The sequence below is a fragment of the Apodemus sylvaticus genome, chromosome 1 (genome assembly GCF_947179515.1).
Source record: "Apodemus sylvaticus chromosome 1, mApoSyl1.1, whole genome shotgun sequence".
NCBI classification, from domain to species: Eukaryota; Metazoa; Chordata; class Mammalia; order Rodentia; family Muridae; genus Apodemus; species Apodemus sylvaticus.
In genome coordinates, this window is record NC_067472.1 from 185739222 (window position 1) to 185761800 (window position 22579).

At 41.7% G+C, this 22579-nt stretch overlaps 1 protein-coding gene across 1 annotated transcript in view; it reads left to right on the plus strand.

The window, feature by feature from the left end:
• The first annotated feature begins 4566 nt into the window (after window positions 1–4566).
• Window positions 4567–22579, plus strand: part of LOC127697202 (uncharacterized) — a 66454-nt gene continuing 48441 nt past the window's right edge. The window contains exons 1-5 of the mRNA XM_052200205.1: window positions 4567–4823; window positions 7577–7691; window positions 8432–8605; window positions 9475–9567; window positions 13415–13460. Of these exons, the coding sequence (XP_052056165.1) occupies window positions 4567–4823; window positions 7577–7691; window positions 8432–8605; window positions 9475–9567; window positions 13415–13460 (685 nt within the window). The remainder of the gene's footprint in view (window positions 4824–7576; window positions 7692–8431; window positions 8606–9474; window positions 9568–13414; window positions 13461–22579) is intronic.

Below are 22579 nucleotides of genomic sequence, written 5' to 3' on the forward strand. Positions count from 1 at the left end.
ACAGGGACGGTAGAGGCCACAGACCACTACACCATGGACATTGGCTATTCCTACCCCAGTTCTCCCAGATATCAGGGATTTAAGATAGTCTCTGAAGGAAGCTGATCTGATAGGCACCCATTGTGAATGCTGGTCACTATCTGACTGGTTTCTCCAGGTTTTTAGCATATTTTTAAGCTATTTTCAGAATTCTGAAGAAATGCAACAAATGGAAAATCTGTGGCGTATTTTTCCTAATCAAGGAGAAAGTAAGGAATAGTTACAGTGTAAAGGAGTGGAGGGTTGAGCAGGATTTGCTGAGGAGCCCAGGCGATTGTCCAGGTCTTCCTTTTATGGGTTCAGAAGAACGGAGGGTTGATTGCAAAAGGTGAGGTGTGGGTGGTTTTGTGTTTTGATCGACAGGCTTGAGTTATGTAAGCCTATGCATGCCATTTCCCACAATGCATGTACTTATATAATCATGAGCATGTCTAATCACAGGCTGGCATAAGATGACAAAGGGTTATTTTCTCCAAAAGTTCACTCAGAAATACAATTTCCCTTACTCATATACCTAAGACCTGCTGAGGCTGGGTTGTTCCACTGGCTCTAGTTCTGGGATATGTTCAGTGGTATTGCTATGGTGATGTTCCTTATGGTGATGTGCCTTGTCTAGAGAAGGGTGTGTCTGGGGCTCAGTGTTGGAGGGAATGCTGGGGTACTAATCTATCCCTGCAAACTACCCATCTCATGCTGAGTCTCACTTGTATTTAAAACACCGAGAAGGCCTGAACTGATTTAGAAACTGCTTCCCTCTTGAAGGGATTTACAGCCTCATTGGAAGAACAATGATTTTGGCCACCCAGATGCCCCAAGACATCCAGGGACTGAACTATCAACCAAGGGGTACACATGGTTCCAGCCAAAAATGTGGCAGAGGAAGGCCTTGTTGGGCATCAGTGGGAGGAGTGGTCCTTCATCAGGTAAATGCTCAATAGTGGCCCCAACAAAAGGAAACCAAGTGCGGGGAGGTTGGGAGTGTGTTATGTAGAGCGGCATATAAGTGGAGGCAGGGGGTGGGAGGAGGAGTTGTGGGTCTTTGGGGAGGGGGGAATTGGGAAAAGTTTTACCATTGGCAATTAAATGAAGATGATAGTCAATAAAAAAAAAAAGAAAGAAACTACTCCTCTCAATTGTACAAAGGTCCTTTGCTTGTTTTTCTCTGGCCAATCTTTAAATGTCTCCTGCGAATGCATCTGATTCTGACTCAAGAAGGTTAATGGGATCCTATTCCAGCACCATATATAGCTAGCATCTACTGCAAATGGTCTATAACATGTCACCCGTAATTCCACATCACCATATTTTTGCATATTTAATGCATCTTCCCTTTCTAAATGTATAAACACATCTTCTCTTCTCAGCTATGGTGCATGAGGAGATTGACCAGGTGATTGGCAGGAACCAACAGCCTCAGTATGAGGATAGAATGCAGACACCTTACACCAAGGCTGTGATCCATGAGATCCCAATATATCCCATGAGATATATTTCCTCTTGGTGTGGCTTGTAGAACTACCAAGGACATCAAGTTTTGGGGCATCCTCATCCCCAAGGTACTTCCCTGCTGAGCCTAAGAGTCTTCATTCCAGTCCTCTTGACCCAGCAGGCCGTCCCCAGTAAGAGTTTTACACACTTCCTTCTCGATGAAAATTTTCTCCTTCACCATGGTGTTTAAGCTGTCCTCAATCCTGGGTCTCCCTGTTTTCCAGGCATCAACCTCATGTTTAGCAAACTCTCATGGTAAGGACCATGACTCTGTTTCTTTAGAATTTGTTACTTATGTTGAAGAGTCTCATGTCCCCCCCACAGCCTGCTGAGGCACACAAACTCCAAATTGCTGTACCAGGGAGTGTGAACTTCTTCCTGAGCCTACAACCTCCTGAATTGACAGGCATGAGCTTGCTCATTCCCTAACATTCTGTTCCAAGAGATTGTGAGTCTCTCAAGCGACCTTCCTCAGAGAACTTGAACCACCACTGCTCCAAGAGAACCTGTCACATTGGCCAACACTTCCCCCTTAGCTCAGCCCCTCTCCTTTTCTCCTCTTCCTTCCAATCTTGTGAGCCCTGAGGATGCTCATCTATCACCTTGCCTAATTAGTCCCATGGCTCCTGTCTTCCAGGGCACTGATGTATTGCCTATACTGGGCTCTTTGCTGAAAGATCCCAAGTACTTCTCCAATCCCAATGACTTTAACCCTCAGCAGTTTCAGCACAACAGGGGGCAGTTTAAGAAGAGCAATCCATTTATGCTCTTTTCTGTTGGAAAGAGGCCCCTCCTCACACACACAGGGCTAACACTTCCTGGCTCCCCTTCTGAAGAGTAGTCTTATATCTTTCTCCCCCTTTGATCTTACTGTTGGATTCTACCTTCCAGACAACCAAGTAGACTGGGGTCAAAGGAAAGGCATGGTCAAACTCTTTTCAGAGATGGGAAAAATCAAGGCTCAGGCTGAATCTGAATTGTTCCCAGGTCACACACACAGGTCATCTCACTCTTTGGATGTAGTAACAGAGCAGCCACATTTGAGAGCCTGTTTGTTAGAGGAGGATGTAGAGTTCCCATTGTGCCAGCCAATCATGGGTTCCCTTATCTCACATGCAAGGGCAATGGAGAATCAGAAAGTTTATTCAGATTATAGTGCTGTGCAGGGGGCCACACCCAGCGGGGTGTGTTTGTCTTTCTTGTAAGGTCTTCTTGAGGCAGAGGAGGGGGAAGAGCATTGGAGGGGGTAAGACTTGGTCTTGGCCAGGAACCACCTATTCCATCCCCCTCCGCCTACTTCTATGAGGGCGTTTTTCTTTCTTTCTTTCTTTCTTTCTTTTTTTTAATATTTTTATTTTCTAATATTTTATTTCTTTGTTTACATTCTAAATGATTTCCCCTTTCCCGGATCCCCCCTCCCCATATGTCCCATAAACCTTCTCTCCATCCATTCTCCATCACCTCCCTCCTTTTTTTCTCTGTCCTTATATTCTCCTCCAATGCTAGATCAATCCTTTCCAGGATCAGGACCTTCTCCGTACTTCTTCACGGGAGTCATTTGTTATGCGATTTGTGCCTTGGGTATTCAGGGCTTCTGGACTAATTAATATCCACTTATCAGAGATTGCATTCCATGTGTATTCTTTTGTGATTGGGTTACCTCACTTAGGATGATATTTTCCAGATCAAACCATTTGCCTAGAAATTTTGTGAATTCATTGTTTCTAATTGCTGAGTAGTATTCCATTGTGTAAATATACCACATTTTCTGTATCCATTCCTCCTTTGAGGGGCATCTGGGTTCTTTCCAGCTTCTGGCTATTATAAATAAGGCTGCTATGAACATAATGGAGCATGTGTCTTTATTGCATGCTGGGAAATCCTTTGGGTTTATGCCCAGGAGAGGTATAGCAGGGTCCTCTGGAAGTGTCATGTCCAGTTTTCTGCGGGTGTTTTTCTACCTACCCACCCACTCCCACCTCTCCTCCCTTGCATTCCCCTACCCTCGGGTATTGAGCCTTCACAGGACAGCTATATCAGGCTCCTTGATCTACAGAGCCATCTTGGTCTCTAGAGCTAGGTTCAGGGCATCCAGGGCTACACACATATTCTCCCTCTGTCTGTCTGTGCCTGTGCCTGTGCCTGTGCCTGTGTCTGTGTCGTCTGTGTCTGTGTCTGTGTCTGTGTCTGTCTGTGTCTGTGTCTGCCTGTGCCTGTGTCTTTGCCTGTGCCTGTTTCTTTGTGTGTCTGTGACTCTCTCTCTCTCTCCCTTTCTCCCTCTCTCAAATCAATCAATAAGTCAAACAAAAACACCCAAATCCCCTAAACTAAAAATGAAACAACAGCAGCAGTAGCCACTAACACAGCAATACCCAACACAATGAGAACTGTAAAGCAGAAGTTGGAGTGGGACCCACAGAAACCCCCACATATCATGGGTTATTGAGAAGGCTATTGTGTTGATGCTCTATACAACCAGAATTAAAGTTCCTATTTTAGGAGGTAACACTTCTGTCATCAAAGAGGGATGTGTTGAGCTGGTACCTAACAATCTGATAGGTGGTAGGCTCTGGAGGAGTAAAGAGTAACTTCTAATGGCCACAAGATTTCTTCTCAAAGATAAAAATGTTTTTAAAACAAATAGGGTGATGGGTGCATAATTTTAATGACATACTAAGAAAGCACTACTAGATTGTGTACTTTCAAAGAATGAGCTTAGTACATAAGTCTATTAGATACCTGGGCTCCAACTACTGCAGAATGGGGCAGGTGTGCATAGAACATTAACATAGAACATGCATTGTGACCTCACAGCATGTAACAGTGGTGGTTCTAGCATAGCAGTACTGCTGTATACTGAAGTATAGTTCAGTTGATACTGAACGTGCTGGACTGTTTAGTGTTTTGTTTGCAAGAGTTTTAAATCTGTTCTGTTTTATTATAGAATTTGGGAAGCAGTGATCAGCTAAAGGGAAGGGAAGAGAGGGAAAGTAGATCTTGGGTGGCCCTCAGGGGGCCCTGAGGCCCTAGGCCTCAATAATGGAGGAAGATTTTGCTTATGATGCCCAGACAAGAATCATCACCCAAAGGAGACGCTGGTACACCCGTCTGTGGCATTCATGTTTGGGCTGTAGATGTATACATCGTCAGAGAAGGCAGAAATTTCCCCTCTTCCTGATCGGGTATGACCCTACGGGTCCTTTGCAGCGAGCAGCCAGTGTGGGTGACCTGGACAAAACTGAACATTTAATCCACTCCAGTCGACATCACGTGGATGAATCTGATAGGAGGAGCAGGTAATGGGCATTGAAGTTGGTGGGGAGGGGGGCGGACAGAGTGGAGTGGGACCTGTCAGGCATACTCAGAGCCAAGCAGGGAGAAAATCAGCTTCCAGGGCTCCATCCTAATGGAGGAGAGATGGTGTGCTTAGGTTCATTTCCATTGGGTCCCTGCATGGTCACTTGTTTAGTGCTCTGAGGCATAGGAGACCTGCACACCCTGGAACAGCAGCTCCTAGGCCTTAACCAAACTGCATCATTTTATTTTTATGTTTACACTTAAATTTTGTAGATACACACGCACACACACACACATAGCAAAACTCACACCCCCCACACAGAGATACACACACACAGCAAATCTCACACGCACGCACCCACCTACCCACCCACCCACACCCACCCACCCCACCCACCCATCCCCACCCATCCTCTCCCCATACAGATGTTGTGCCTGTGTGCATTTTTGATGCACCATGTGTGATAGAATCTAGTGCTTGATCACCTGGAATTGGAGCTACACACAGTGCTGCAATGTGTGTGCTAGCAACAAAAACTGAGTATCCGAGAAAACAAAACTAGAGCTGTTAACTACCAAGCCACCTGTCTAGATTTGTCTTAATATATAGGCCATTAATAAATACTATTATTCAGCAATGGAAAATTTATCATAAGATAAATCATCAACTTTAATGCAAAAAAATCACTGAGAAATCTTAGGTCAATATGACCTATGCTTGCGAATGGATCATACAAAGACATTTTGAACTCTGACCCTGTACCCCCATATTCACCCTAGGTAGATATTGTGTATGCATTGATACACATGTGAAGGAAAGAGACGGGCATTGTCTTCCTCTCACTTTCCCTTGTCCCACACATGTGGAGCTAAGTGTGTGATGGTCCGAGGACTCACCACTGGACACTTGTCTTCTGCCCCACTGTCGGTTCTAGGGGACCTCAGGCCATCGGGCCTCCCTATGTGTTCCAGCACATGGTCCCTCAGTTTTAGAGAGACATGTTCATTTACCCAAATCCCTGGAATGTGTAATTTACTCTCTTGGAGCACATTGATTCTCAGACTTGCAGGCAAGTAAGCTTTGGGGATCCTCTCATCCACATATCTGCACTTAGGTTTTCAGGGAAAGTGATTTACCAGTTGAGTTCTTCCAATCACCCCAGCCCCTCATTCTTGTTTCCTATTTTTACTCCGTTCTAGTTTATGAAGAGGAACCAGTGACACAACAGTAGATTTTCTGTCGTCCACGTGATTCTTGATTATTTTGTAGTTCTAAGGGGCTAATTACTCTTTAAGTTCAAGGTTCATGAAGAGTAAATTATAAATTATAGTTTCAAGATATTGTCTTGCTTACTGATTGTTTTCTTTAAAAAGACTGAATTGTCCAACTGTAGATTTTCAGTTGGTCCATTTATTCCCCACACATAACTTAGATATCTACTGTATAAAATTCACATTCTACTCTCTCTGCAGATCTTCACATTTTTAGACGATTATGTTTCTCTGCCCAAAATTTCCTTATATTCCAAAATTTAAATATGAACTGAAATGAACCATACTCTTTGAAACCCTAGTTTTATTTTGCTTAAACCCTTCCGAATATCAAGAATTGGAACTAGGAAGGCATAAGTTATCTCCTTCTTGGGATATTTACCCAACTTTGGTGTGAGTCCAGCAGCACCTTGACCATTTTATGGCAAAGTATAGGGTCTTGCTCTGCTACAGTTTAGTGCCTGGATCATCATGGATACTTTATCTATTACCTAAGGACTGGGTTGTGCTCCTGCTGGTACCAGGTATAGAAACATCACATCAAAGTAGTGATGACTGAGAGTTTAGAATTTTGTTTGTTGTTAAAAATTTACATAGATACAAGTGATCTGTATAATTTCCATTTCTGTGTGGATTGTGCCATATTTTATTTAATGCAAGGCACAATGGGTTTCAGGATACCCTTTTATTTTGTAGGCTAACAAAGCTAAATATATTGCCAATTATTGTTGCAAAATAATAGAAATGATAAATGAAATTCCAATGTTAGTGAGGCTAAAATGTGAATGAAAAAGGAAGGTAACCCCAGTGTCACTGGCCAGTATTTAGGATGAGTTACTAGGATTATCATGTTCAAGACATGGTTGTTGAAGAGAGGTGTTTTTAAGGAAATGTAAACTCCTTTGAATATAAATTTTTTATATGTGCACTGTTGATAGAATCCTGTTTTTCCTTCACTGAAATGTTGTGTTTGTTATGACAATCCTTATCATGACTAGCAAAGGCTGGACTCTCAGGAGCTGTAAGTGCTTCTAATGTTGTAGCAGAGGTCTTGCCCATCCAAATTGAAACATCAGAGGTGCCCTGTGTTCCATAGCTTCTTTGTCTAATCGCATTCTTTGGATTGGGAAATGGATTCATGGGGATCATAGAAATCCCAAGGAGGAACTATTAAGTACCAGATAGTAGAGTAGGATTTAAATTCAAGCTGAGATCAATTTAGTGGGAATTTTTCTATGATTCAGACAGGTTTCTTTTTGCAGGATGAAAGTCTTGATAGAATTCCTCCCTTAAACAGGTCACCTATGCACTATATCCGTAGCACAGCAAATGAACATCTGGGTAGACATAACCAAGCAAGGAAACTCCAGTTCCTTGCTTACATCAGATGGAAATTACCTCCATACTATGTAGCACTTAAAGGTGATGGGGCTCTTATTTAGCATTCAGAAATGTTCCTAAATGTCCTTTCCTTTTGCAGGACATCACTGCATTATGCATGCGCCCACAACCATCCAGACGTGGTATTACTATTATTAGAAAATAACTCCAGCGTTAACATCCGGGATGATGAAGGCTGCACACCCTTGATTAAGGTAGCTATTGGACATATGTTGTGGTATGAAATGGATTAGAGGTTGTCCTTGTTTGGTTTCTGTGGCAGTAATAAAACACTGACCAAAAACAAGTCAGGAAAGGAAATGGTTATTTGGTTTATATTTACAGGTCACAGTTCATTCTCAAGGGGAACCAGGGCAGGAGCTCGTATTCAGGAACCAGAGGGAAGAGCTAAACTAGAGATCATGGGCGAATGCAGCTTTTCCATGACTTTTACCAGGGCTTGCACAGATTATTTTCATACACCTGAGAATATTCTCCCAGCTGTGCCCCCAACCCTAAGACCCTGGGCTTTCCTACTTCCATCAAAATCAAAAATATATTACACATAGTTGCCCAAAGGCAAGTCTGATAGGGGAAGTTCCTCAAGTGACGATCTTTCCAGGTGTGTTAGCCTATGTCAAACTGGCAAAGAGAACAAAAACTAACCAAACAACTAATCTCTGCACTGCAACAGCCAACCAGCACAGACCTGAATTCTTAGAAAATCTGGGTGGGTTGGCAGAACCTTTAAATTCTACCACTTGTAAAAAGATGTTGTGGGGAGATTCTAAAATCAGGTGAGTCTGGAGTACTTAAGACTTTGTGTTAAAATAGATAATATGCATAACTGAAACTCTGTGTTTGCTTTAAGGGGAACTATTCAGTGCAATAGTAGAAATGTCTCTCTTGGATTCCTTAAATTGAAGATGTATTTTTTTTTGTCCAATTTCTACAGGCTGCCCAGCGAGACAACATACATTGTGTTTCTGTATTGCTCGACCACAGTGCTGATCCAAATGTGATGGATTTTAGTGGGAATACAGCCTTCCACCATGCTGTATGCAGGGGTAACCTACCCTTAGTAAAATTGCTTCTTAAGCACAACGTAGATATTGAAGCCAAAACAGAGGTAAAGATCACTCAACTTCATTCCCAGTGCACTTCTAGCAGTCACATCTATTTTCTACATGCAGAAGCTCAAGCATTCTCACTGAATCTGTTCACAGGAATGCTGCTTTTTCCAAACATGTTTTTCATATTTTTAGTAGTTAGTTCAGAAAAACACAGCATAGCATATTTTGTCTCAGAATTGGCCTTGATTTTAACATTCAAAAATAAAGGATTTAGGACCACACATAGACATCACATATACACAGACAATAAAAATAAATTCATTTCATGTTATATGATTATAGAATAGATAGAAATGTGTTGTTGCAAAGAATGTACTGATGTGGGTTTGACTCAAGTATGAGAGTGCACTGGAAAGTGAGCGAGGTGACAGGAAAATTAGGAAATTTGATCATTTGAGAAAATTTTAAAAAAACATTATTTAATTTTTTGAAAACATTGATATACATAGGAGATGCTGTTGTACTTGCAAGATAATTCTTAGTTTAGCAAAGAAATATATTTGAAACACAGGAAGAGAAACTCTGCTCCAGACACCTCTTGACTGCACTCCTTCAACAAGGACATACCAAACTTTACTGTATGTTTCAGGGCTGTGTCAATGGAGGGCCTACTCCATGGAGCTAAGTAGACTGGAACCATTGAGTGTTTGGGGAGAGTTCTGGAAGGGAGTGTTGTTCATAGACAATGTTGGACAGGGAAAAGTTGTGTCATAGGGAAAAAGATAGCTGTGTGTGGGAAAGTGCAACAGGTATTGTAGGATAAATGAACCCTTGTAACCCTTACAGTATATGCTCACAAAATCTGTGATGAATTTTCATTGAGAAACAATTCATTTTGTAAAATGCAATATTCTTTCCTTTACAGTATGGCTTGACCCCCTTACAGCTCGCTGCATTTGAACAGAAACCTGAAATGGTAGAATTTTTAGAAGCAATGTGTGCTAAAGCACATGCACCGGTAGAGACAAATGGGTACAGTTTCTTCTTTTCTTCAATCTTAGTGCTGTTTTTGAGGGTGACAATTGCTTAGATCAGGAATATTAAAATGATAGGAAGATTTTTAAAAATTTATTTTCTATATTCTTTGTTTACATTCTAAAAGTTTTCCCCCTTCCCAGTCCCCCCCATATGTCCCATAAGTCCTCTTCTCTCCATCCATTCTCCTATCTTTCCCCCTCCTTTTTCTCTGTCCTGGTATTCCCCTACAATGCTGCATCAAGCCTTTCCAGGATTAGGGCCCTCTTCTTCCTTCTTCATGGGAATCATTTGATATGCTAATTGTATCTTCAGTGTTCAGCGCTTCAGGGCTAATTAATATCCGCTTATCAATGATTACATTCCATGTGTATTCATTTGTGATTGTGTTACCTCACTTAGCATGATATTTTCCAGTTCCATCCATTTGCTTAAAAAATTCATGAATTCATTGTTTTTAATTGCTGAATAGTAAGTACTCCATTGTGTATATATACCACATTCTCTGTATCCATTCCTCCATTGAGGGATATCTGGGTTCTTTCCAGCTTCTGACTACTATAAATAAGGCTGCTACGAACATGGTGGAGCATGTGTCCTTATTGCATGCCGGCGAATGCTCTGGGTATATGCCCAGGAGAGGTATAGCAGGGTCCTCCAGAAGTGTCATGTCCAGTATTCTGAGTAACCACCAGACTGATTTCCATAGTGGTTGTACCATCTTACAATCCCACCAGCAGTGGAGGAGTGTTCCTCTTTCTCCACATCCTCACCAACACCTGCTGTCTCCTGAGTTTTTAACCTTAGCCATTCTGACTGGTGTGAGGTGAAATCTCAGGGTTCTTTTGATCTGCATTTCCCTAATGGCTAATGATGTTGAGCATTTCTTAAGGTGCTTCTCGGCCATCTGAATTTCTTCAGGTGAAAATTTTTTGTTTAGGTCTGTACCCCATTTTTAATAGGGTTATTTGGTTCCCTACTTCTTGAGTTCTTTGTATATATTGGATATTAGCCCTCTATCTGATGTAGGGTTGGTGAAGATCTTTTCCAATTTGTTGGTTGCTGTTTTGTCCTTTTGATGGTGTCCTTTGCCTTACAGAAACTTTGTAATTTTATGAGATCCCATTTGTCAGTTCTTGATCTTAGAGCATAAGCTATTGGTATTCTGTTCAGAAACTTTCCCCCTGTGCCTATGTCCTCAAGGGTTTTCCCCAGCTTCTTTTCTACTAGTTTCAGTGTGTCTGGTTTTATGTGGAGGTCCTTGATCCACTTGGAGTTAAGCTTAGTACAAGGAGATAAGAATGGATCAATTTGCATTCTCCTGCATGTTGACCTCCAGTTGAGTCAGCACAATTTGTTGAAAAGGCTATCTTTTTTCCACTGGATATTTTCAGCTCCTTTGTTAAAGATCAAGTGACCATAGGTGTGTGGATTCATTTCTGGGTCTTCAATTCTATTCCATTGGTTCGCTTGCCTGTCCCTGTGCCAATACCATGCAGTTTTAATAACAATAAAAACAACAGAAAGCCCACATATACATGAAGTCTGAACAATATTCTCCACAATGATACCTTGGTCAAGGAAGAAAGAAAGAAAGAAAGAAATCAAAGTCTTTTTAGAATTTAATGAAAATGAAGACACAACATACCCAAATCTATGGGACACAATGAAAGCAGTGCTAAGACGAAAACTCATAGCCCTTAGTGCCTCCAAAAAGAAAATGGAGAGAGCATACACTAACAGCTTAATGACACAACTGAAAGCCCTGGAACAAAAAGAAGCGAATTCACCCAGGAGGAGTAGAAGGCAGGAAATCATCAAACTCAGGGCTGAAATCAATCAAGTAGAAACTAAGAGAACTATACAAAGAATCAACAAAAACCAGGAACTGGTTCTTTGAGAAAATCAACAAGATAGATAAACCCTTAGCCAGACTAACCAAAGAGCACAGAGACACTATCCAGATTAACAAACTTAGAAATGAAAAGGGAGATATAACAACAGAAACTGAGGAAATTCAAAAAATCATCAGATCTTACTACCAAAGCCTATACTCAACAAAACTGGGTAGGAAGATTTTGAGGCACATAGACACCTTAGCACACTTGAAGTGGGAGCTGGAAAAGAGACTGTTTCAACACAACACAAGAACAGCACACACCAGGGACCACTACCTAGTTCAGGAGTTCACCTCATGAGCCTTCAACCAAACCAAAGGATAAGGTAGAACAATTGTTGCTCGACCATCATATTTTGCTTTTGACAGTGTTTGTCACTGAATTAAGGGCCATAGGTGTCATTGGCAAGTGTTTTATCATGGATAAACACCGATAGTCCCTAAGCCTGAAATTTTATATTCTATGACCCTAAAGATGACATCATAATCACAGGTAACAAATAGTGTTTCCTAATGATCTGTTTAAGTTTGAAATGTCCAACTCAGCAGGAAACGAACTTTCGCTGGAAGATGTACTTTAAGAGACATAGTACAAGTACCCAGCTAGTTCGGTAATTCCACAGGTCAAGACATTTTTCTTCCCCATTTCAGATGGAGCTTTCAAAGTGGATATATAAGTAGTTCATTTCTTTCCACAGAGTCTGGTACTTTAGCATTTTCAATCTTGTCCTGAATTCTGTGAATGTTTAGCTCTGAAACAGCTTGTTCTTACAATGCTATATGCCCTTTCCATATGAAATACACTTATGTATGCTTGAATTTTCTGTTTAGACCATATGTATACCTGTTTATTTTGAGCCATTATTCCCACATAATAGCTCTGTGTTTTACGATGAGCCTTGGTAGAGGTAGCTTACTCTCCTTTCAAATCTATAATGCCTTTTGTAAAAACTTATTTTATTTTATTCTATTTTATTTTATTCACATTACATCTAGCTTAACTGACTCCCTCCTGGTCATCCATCCTACATTTCCTGTTCCTACATTTCTTTCTCTGTTCCATCCCATATTTCTTTCTCTGTTCCTCCTCCACTTCACCTCTGATCAGTTGGGGATCTCCTGTATGTCCCTACCATGGCAGTTCATTTCTGCAAGGGTAGGCACTTCCTCTCTCTCTGAGTCCAGATAAGGCAGCGCAGCTAGAAGGTTATACCCCATGAACAGGCAACAGCTTTATTGATAGACCCATTCCCAGTTGATTGGTATCTGTGTGAAAACTTAGCTGTACATCTGCTACATGTGTGTCAGGAGGTGTCTGTCCAGTGCATGTTTGTTCTAGGGTAGATGGTTCAGTCGCTGAGAGCCGTAAGTGTCCAGGTTATCGAATTCTGTTGTTCTTCCTCTGGGGTTCCTATCTCCCTCAGGCCTGGATTCCTTTCTCCTAGTCTTCCATAAGTGTCAACAGACATATCATGTCGAGCCTGTCCAATCTTGCCTTTAATGCTTTTTTAAAAGTGTGTTTGTGTGTGTGTGTGGGTTGTCTGAGCACTTTTGTTTGTGTTTGATTAAGAGCTTAGTATTCCTCATGTTTTCTCTTGAGAAAAGCTGGAAAGGCTAGCAGTCAGCAATCACAGTCAATTGCTGAAAAGCCAACAGTGTTTGTCTATTCCTGTTGGCCCATGCATTTTATCCCGGAACTGTGGAAGTAGAAGATACACAGATCTCTGTGAGTTAAGGCCATCATGGTCCATAGAGCAGATTTCAGACGAGCATGCCTACATAGTGAGATCCCGTTCCAAAAAATACTGTTAGTAACCCTCTAGAGTAAGATAGAGTAGGGACTCAAATATAAAGTACTTAATACACTTGCCAAATGTTTTTCTTATGAATAGCACAATAATTATAACTTTTAAACCTATGTCACAGGACAGAGACACCAGCCCAGAAAACCGGAGTGAAGCATGTCAACTTCAATGAAAGTAAGGTTTTTATAATGATTATTAATATAGCATATAGTAGCTGGTCCTATTACCTTAAATAAGAGTAGAGATTTTAGGTCCTTCTCCCACTGAGACCAGACAAGGCAGCTCTACTAGCAGAAAGGAATCCAAATGCATCCAACAGTGTGAAACAGTCCTCACTTCAGTTTTTAGAGAACCCACATGAAGACCAAGCTTCACATCTGCTCCTTATGGGGAGGATGCCTATGTGTACCCCATGTGTGCTCTTTCAGGGGTGGTTCAATCTCTGTGAGCCCTCATGGGCCCAGGATAGTTGATTATGTAGGTTTTCTTGTCCCAGAGCCCTCAATCACACTGTCCTTCTTTGTGTTCAATGTCCTTCTTCAATTCTTCCACAAGACTCTCCAAAGTCTACTTGATGTTTGCTTGGGTATGTACATCTGTTTCCATTTTCTGCTGGATGTAGCCTCTCAGAAGAGTTATCCTTGGCTCCTGTCTGCAAGCATAGCAGAATACCATTAATGTTGACAAAGATTCGTTCTCTCCCACAGGATGGGTCTCAAGTTGGGCCAGTTAATGGGTGGCTATCCCCTTAATCTCTGTTCCATTTTAACCCCTGAATATCTTGTAGGTAGGATGAATTTTGGGCTGATGTTTTTGTGAGTACATTGGTATTCTCCTCCTTTCCCTGGAGGATACCTCCAGGTATCTCTTGTCCCTGTTACTACCTACACCTGCTCCCACATTAGTTCCCTTCCCCATCTCCCAAAAATTTCCCTCCCTAATGGAACCCTGATGTCTATTTTTTCCCCTCTGAGTGAGATTCAAGCATCTACCCTGGGGCCCTCATTTTTTTTTTTAGCTCCTTTAGGTCTATGGATTTTAGCATGATTATTCTGTACTATATGGGTAAAGAAGTCCTCACTTTTCAGTGAGTACATACCACATCTGCATTTCTGGGCTTGGATTGCCACACTCTCGATGAAATTTTTAAATCCCATTCATTTGCCTTCAAATTTCATGAATTCCTTATTTTTAATAGATGAATAGCATTTCAGTTTGTAAATATGCCACATTTTCCTGATCCATTTTTCAGTTGAAATCCATCCTGGTTGTTTTCTGTTTCTGACTTTTACAAATCAAGGTTTTATGAACATAGTTGAGCAAGTCTCCTTGAGGTGGCATGGTGAAGCATCTTTTGGATATATGCCCAGGAGTGGTATAACTGCATCTTTGCTTTTGTGTTGTGTGTAGAATGGAATCTCAGAGTTGATTAAGCGGCTCTTGGTTTTGTTGATTCTTTGTATTGTTTTCTTTGTTTTCCTGTTGACTATTTCGTGCCATCTACTCCTCTGGAGTGTGCTTGCTTCTGTTTCTTCTTCAGGTTGCAGATGTGCTGTTAAGTTACTAGTGTGAAATCTCTCCAATTTTTTGAATAGACAAAGTTCTATGAACATTTTGTTGTGCATTGCTTTGATTGTGTCCCATAAATTTGGATACTTTGTGCCTTCATTTTCATTGAATTCTAGAAAGTCTGATTTCTTCTTTCTCCAGAGGTCATTGAGCACAGACACAGAACATAGAGAGCATAGGATTATTATTTCTTGGGAACATCAATCAACTTGGTGTTCTGTAAGCTTCTTCTATGTTGATAGGCATTTTTTCTTCAGGTTGGGTTAAATTTTTTCTATGATTTTCTTTCAAATATTTTCTTGTCCTTGCAGCTGGAACTGTCTTCCCTATTGTTCATTCCCATTATTCTTAGTAGGATTTTACAGTGACTCAGAATTTCTGAATACTTTGAGTCAGTAATTTTTTTAGGTTTAACATTTTCTTTTTTTTCTTTTTTTTTATTTTTTTCTTTTCTTTTTTTTATTCGATATAACTTATTTACATTTCAAATGATTTCCCCTTTTCTAGCCCCCCCACTCCCCGAAAGTCCCGTAAGCCCCCTTCTCTTCCCCTGTCCTCCCACCCACCCCTTCCCACTTCCCCGTTCTGGTTTTGCTGAATACTGTTTCACTGAGTCTTTCCAGAACCAGGGGGCCACTCCTCCTTTCTTCTTGTACCTCATTTGATGTGTGGATATCTTTGGGTATTCCGGTTTTCTAGGTTAATATCCACTTATTAGTGAGTGCATACCATGATTCACCTTTTGAGTCTGGGTTACCTCACTTAGTATGATATTCTCTAGCTCCATCCATTTGCCTAAGAATTTCATGAATTCATTGTTTCTAATGGCTGAATAGTACTCCATTGTGTAGATATACCACATTTTTTGCATCCACTCTTCTGTTGAGGGATACCTGGGTTCTTTCCAGCATCTGGCAATTATAAATAGGGCTGCTATGAACATAGTAGAACATGTATCCTTATTACATGGTGGGGAGTCTTCTGGGTATATGCCCAGGCGTGGTATAGCAGGATCTTCTGGAAGTGAGGTGCCCAGTTTTCTGAGGAACCGCCAGACTGATTTCCAGAGTGGTTGCACCAATTTGCAACCCCACCAGCAGTGGAGGAGTGTTCCTCTTTCTCCACACCCTCTCCAACACCTGCTGTCTCCTGAATTTTTAATCTTAGCCATTCTGACTGGTGTAAGATGAAATCTTAGGGTTGTTTTGATTTGCATTTCCCTAATGACTAATGAAGTTGAACATTTTTTAAGATGCTTCTCTGCCATCCGAAGTTCTTCAGGTGTGAATTCTTTGTTTAACTCTGTACCCCATTTTTTAATAGGGTTGTTTGGTTTTCTGGAGTCTAACTTCTTGAGTTCTTTATATATATTGGATATTAGCCCTCTATCTGATGTAGGATTGGTGAAGATCTTTTCCCAATTTGTTGGTTGCCGATTTGTCCTCTTGATGGTGTCCTTTGCCTTACAGAAACTTTGTAATTTTATGAGGTCCCATTTGTCAATTCTTGCTCTTAGAGCATACGCTATTGGTGTTCTGTTCAGAAACTTTCTCCCTGTACCGATGTCCTCAAGGGTCTTCCCCAGTTTCTTTTCTATTAGCTTCAGAGTGTCTGGCTTTATGTGGAGGTCCTTGATCCATTTGGATTTGAGCTTAGTACAAGGAGACAAGGATGGATCAATTCGCATTCTTCTGCATGCTGACCTCCAGTTGAACCAGCACCATTTGTTGAAAAGGCTATCTTTTTTCCATTGGATGTTTTCAGCCTCTTTGTCCAGGATCAAGTGGCCATAGGTGTGTGGGTTCATTTCTGGATCTTCAATCCTGTTCCATTGATCCTCCTGCCTGTCACTGTACCAATACCATGCAGTTTTTTAACACTATTGCTCTGTAGTATTGCTTGAGGTCAGGGATACTGATTCCCCCAGATTTTCTTTTGTTGCTGAGAATTGTTTTAGCTATCCTGGGTTTTTTGTTGTTCCAGATGAATTTGATAATTGCTCTTTCTAACTCTGTGAAGAATTGAGTTGGGATTTTGATGGGTATTGCATTGAATCTGTATAGTGCTTTAGGCAAAATGGCCATTTTAACTATATTGATTCTACCGATCCATGAGCATGGGAGGTTTTCCCATTTTTTGAGGTCTTCTTCCATTTCCTTCTTCAGAGTCTTGAAGTTCTTGTCATACAGATCTTTCACATGTTTGGTAAGAGTCACCCCAAGATACTTTATACTGTTTGTGGCTATTGTGAAGGGGGTCATTTCCCTAATTTCTTTCTCAGCCTGCTTATCCTTTGAGTATAGGAAGGCCACTGATTTGCTTGAGTTGATTTTATAACCTGCCACTTTGCTGAAGTTATTTATCAGCTGTAGGAGCTCCCTAGTGGAGTTCTTTGGGTCACTTAGGTAGACGATCATGTCGTCTGCAAATAATGATAGTTTGACTTCTTCCTTTCCAATTTGTATCCCTTTGACCTCCTTATGTTGTCGAATTGCCCGAGCTAGTACCTCAAGTACAATATTGAAAAGATAAGGAGAAAGGGGGCAGCCTTGTCTGGTCCCTGATTTCAGTGGTATTGCTTCAAGTTTCTCTCCATTTAGTTTGATGCTGGCTACCGGTTTGCTGTATATTGCTTTTACTATGTTTAGGTATGGGCCTTGAATTCCTGTTCTCTCCAAGACTTTAAGCATGAAAGGATGCTGAATTTTGTCAAATGCTTTTTCAGCATCCAATGAAATGACCATGTGGTTTTGTTCTTTGAGTTTGTTTATGTAGTGGATTGTATTGATGGATTTCCGTATATTGAACCAACCCTGCATTCCCGGGATAAAGCCTACTTGATCATGGTGGACGATCGTTTTGATGTGTTCTTGGATTCGGTTGGCAAGAATTTTATTGAGTATTTTTGCATCTATGTTCATAAGGGAAATTGGTCTGAAGTTCTCTTTCTTTGTTGGATCTTTTTGTGGCTTTGGTATCAGCGTAATTGTGGCTTCGTCGAAGGAATTGGGTAGTGTTCCTTCTGTTTCTATTTTGTGGAATAGTTTGAAGAGTATTGGTGTTAACTCTTCTTTGAAGGTCTGGTAGAATTCTGCACTGAAGCCATCTGGTCCTGTGCTTTTTTTGGTTGGAAGACTTTCTATGACTCCTTCTATTTCTTTAGGCATTGTGGGACTGTTTAGATGGTCTAGTTGGTCCTGATTTAATTTTGGTATTTGGTATCTGTCAAGGAAATTGTCCATTTCCTCCAGATTCTCCAGTTGTGTTGAGTACAGGCTCTTGTAGTAGGATCTGATGATTTTTTGGATTTCCTCAGTTTCCGTTGTTATATCTCCCTTTTCATTTCTAAGTTTGTTAATTTGGATACTTTCTCTGTGCCCTTTGGTCAGTCTGGCTAAGGGTTTATCTATCTTGTTGATTTTCTCAAAGCACCAGCTCCTGGTTTTGTTGATTTTTTGTATGGTTCTCTTTGTTTCTACTTGATTGATTTCGGCCCTGAGTTTGATGATTTCCTGCCTTCTACTCCTCCTGGGCGAAATAGCTTCTTTTTGTTCTAGGGCTTTCAGGTGTGTCATTAAGCTGGTAATGTATGCTCTCTCCATTTTCTTTTTGGAGGCACTCAGGGCTATGAGTTTTCCTCTTAGCACTGCTTTCATTGTGTCCCATAGATTTGGGTATGTTGTGTTTTCATTTTCATTGTGTTCTAAAAAGTCTTTAATTTCTTTCTTTATTTCTTCCTTGACCAAGGTATCATTGAGTAGAGTATTGTTCAGTTTCCACGTGTATGTGGGTTTTCTGTTGTTTCTGTTGCTATTGAAGACCACTTTTACTCCATAGTGATCAGATAGGAGGCATGGGATTAGTTCTATCTTCTTATATTTGTTGAGGTCTGTCTTGTGACCAATTATATGGTCGATTTTGGAGAAGGTACCATGAGGTACTGAGAAAAAGGTATATTCTTTTGTTTTAGGATAGAATGTTCTATATATGTCTGTTAAATATAATTGGTCCAAAGCTTCAATTAGTTTCATTGTGTCCCTGTTTAGTTTTTGTTTTCCTGATCGGTCCATTGAGGAAAGTGCAGTGTTGAAGTCACCCACAATTATTGTGTTAGGCGCAATGTGTGCTTTTAGTTTTAATAAAGTTTCTTTTACGAAAGAGGGTGCCCTTGCATTTGGGGCATAGATGTTCAGGATTGACAGTTCTTCTTTTTGTATTTTTCCTTTGACCAGCAAGAAGTATCCCTCAGGGTCCCTTTTGATGACTTTGGGTTGAAAGTCAATTTTATCTGATATTAAAATGGCTACTCCAGCTTGTTTCCTGAGACCATTTGCTTGTAAAATTGTCTTCCAGCCTTTTACTCTAAGGTAGTGTTTGTCTTTGACCCTGAGGTGTGTTTCCTGTAAGCAGCAAAATGTAGGGTCCTGTTTACGTATCCATTCAGTTAGTCTGTGTCTTTTTATTGGGGCATTATGTCCATTGATGTTAAGAGATATTAAGGAATAGTGATTGTTACTTCCTATCATTTTTGAAGTTATTTTTTAAATTTGATTGCTTAACTTCTTTTGGGTTTGATGAAAGGTTACTATCTTGCTTTTTCCAGGGTGAAGTTTCCCTCCTTGTATTGGTGTTGTCCTCCTATTATCCTTTTTAGGGCTGAGTTTGTGGATAGATATTGGGTAAACTTGGTTTTGTCATGAAATATCTTAGTTTCTCCATCTATGGTGATTGAGAGTTTTGCTGGATATAGTAGTTTTGGTTGGCATTTGTGTTCTCTTAGAGTCTGCATGAGATCTGCCCAGGACCTTCTAGCCTTCATAATCTCAGGTGAAAAGTCTGCTGTGATTCTGATAGGTCTTCCTTTATATGTTACTTGGCCTTTTTCTCTTACTGCCTTTAATATTCTTTCTTTGTTTAGAACATTTGGTGTTTAGATTATTATGTGACGGGAAGTATTTCTGTTCTGGTCCAGTCTGGAGTTCTGTAGGCTTCTTGTATATTCATGGGCATCTCTCTCTTTAGGTTAGGGAAGTTTTCTTCCATAATTTTATTGAAGATATAAATTTAAGTTGTAAATCTTCACTCTCATCTATGCCTATAATCCTTAGGTTTGGTCTTCTCATTGTGTCCTGGATTTCCTGGATATTTTGGGTTACAAGCTTTTTGCATTTTGCATTTTCTTTAACTGTTGAGTCCATGGTTTCTATGGAATCTTCAGCATCTGAGATTCTTTCTTCTATGTCTTGTATTCTGTTGTTGATATTTGCATCTCTGTCCCCTGATTTCTTCCCAAGGCTTTCTATCTCCAAAGTTGTCTCCCTTTGAGTTTTCTTAGTTGTTTCTACTTCTGATTTTAGATCCTGGATGGTTTTGCTTAGCTCCTTCACTTGCATGTTTGTGCTTTCCTGTAATTCTTTAAGAGATTTTTGTGTTTCCTCTTTCATGACCTCAGCCTGTTGACCAAAGTTCTCCTGTATTTCTTTAAGTGTTTTTTGCATTCCCTCCTTGTTGGATTTTGTATTCTCCTGGATTTCTTTCAATGATTTTTGTGTTTCCCTTGCAAGGGCTTCTAACTTTTGATCCATTTTCTCCTGAATTTCTTTAAGTATGTCCTTCATGTGTTCCTGTACCAGCATCATGACCAGTGATTTTAAATCCAAATCTTGTTTTACTGGTGTGATGGGGTATCCAGGACATGTTGGTAGAGGAGAATTGGGTTCAGATGTTGCCATATTGCCTTGATTTCTGTTAGTGACGTTCCTGCGTTTGCCTTTTGCCATCTAGTTCTCACTGGTGTTGGTCTTGTCAGTGCTGGACTCACCCGTGCAAGCTACCCCTTCCCAGTTGGCCTCTGGTGCACAGCTTACCTCCTGCACTGCTTGTAGACAGGGTGCTGCTGCCCAGGCTGTTCAGATCCCAAAGCAGGCACCCGAAGGCTCCCGCTGGGGCCTGCTGGATTCAGTGGAGCACACTGACTTCTCCCAGCTGGCTGCCCGGAAGCCCAGCTAGCCACTTGCAGGACTTGGAGATGTGGTGCTGCCGCCCAGGCTGATCTGGATCCGGAAGAGGAGAGAGTAGAGCTGAGGGCTTCTGCCTGAGACCTTGCCCCAGATTGTGTCTGTGGACCAGATGGAGCCTGTGTGCACCCCCAGGGAGTGCCTACGGTGTATGCTGCTGTGATCTCCCCTCTGTTCCGCTCACTCCGCTGGGCAGCCGATCCGCCAACCGGGCTGTCGCACACAAGGTTAGCCTGGCCGCCCAGTCCCTGAGTCCAGGCAAAAGCCTGGGAGGCCAAGGTCCGAGCAAAGTTCCCCTAGGGCTATGACTGTTAATTGGGTCCGCCAGGTGACTAGGATGGCGGGCGTGCGCGCCAGCGCTCCCTGAAAGCGCCGGGAGAGTCTGCCGTGCTAACAATCACCTGGGCGGGTTGACTCACAGATGGCCCACCAAGCCGCCCAGTTCTTGGGGTCAGTCCTGTGCCTTTTGGGGCCTAGACCCCCGCTTTGTTAGCCTCAGGCTATGCCTGTTACAGGTCTGCCCGCCAGAGCTCTCTGTCGTCCTGCAGGCAAAATGGCGGCGGCGCGCACGCAGGCCTGGGCAAAAAACCTCCTGGCTGGGTTGGCACCCCGATGGCCCCCCGACCAGCCCAGGGCCTGGGTGCAGGCCAACGCCCGTCGGGCTCAGACCACCGCGGTGTTGGCCTCGGATTATGTTTGTGTACCTCAGTCTGTCCGATCCCTGGAGTACGGAACCAAGTGGATGCACCTCTCCTGATTGGTGGGAGGCTGAGTTCTGAAGTGGCTTCCGTGCAGGAAATGTGCTGCACAACTGCAGCTGCTTGCCTCCCGGCTGGTCAGCGAAGGTCAGTGGTCGTGGGCGCAGGGCCTAACTGGTCCCTGTGTTGCCTTGGTTCCACTGCTCGGTTTAACATTTTCTTTGGTTGATGTGTTAGTTTCTTTTTTTCATATCATCTATACCCGAGATCGACTCTTCCATTATTTTTATTCTGTTGGCTGTGCTTCTGTTCCTGTTGTCTTTCTTAGATTTTCCATCTCCATGGTTCCCTCTGTGTTTTCTTTACCACTTCTTTGACCATTTGCAGGTATTGAATTGTTTTATTCATTTTTTTCACTTGCTTGATTGTATTTTCCAGTTTATTTAAGGGATTTGTTAATTTTGCCTTTAAATTCGTTTACCATCTTCATAAGATTGGATTTAATGACATTTTATTGTGCTTGGATCATGATAGGATATCCAGAGCTTGCTATAGTAGGATACCTGGGCTCTGGATGTGTCATATTGAATTAGCACTTGTTAGTGTTTTATTGTGACCTTTAGACAACTGGTTATCCCTGGGTGTTTCTGGTGCAGGAGTCCTGAGGTTGGCTGCCTTTGCCTCAACATTGGAAATCAGGGCATGGTGTATGTCTTCTGGAAAATGGGCAGAGCATTCAATGAGAAGAGGTCAAACTTTTAAGTTCCTGGTACAGCAGGCCTGCTTATGTTGGGTTAAATTGTGGCCAGAGAATGGCATTCATGGGACAGCTTGCTGCTCAGCTCTGGGTTTTACTTTTTTAACAGCAGGGTTGAGACATAATGTTACTAAATGTGGCTCTGTTTGTCTAGGAAATCACAGCAATCCATCTGGTTTTTCCTCCTAAGTGTTGAAATTCAAATGGTATGCTCCCAGACTCAATATACAATTCTTTCCAGAACCATCAGCC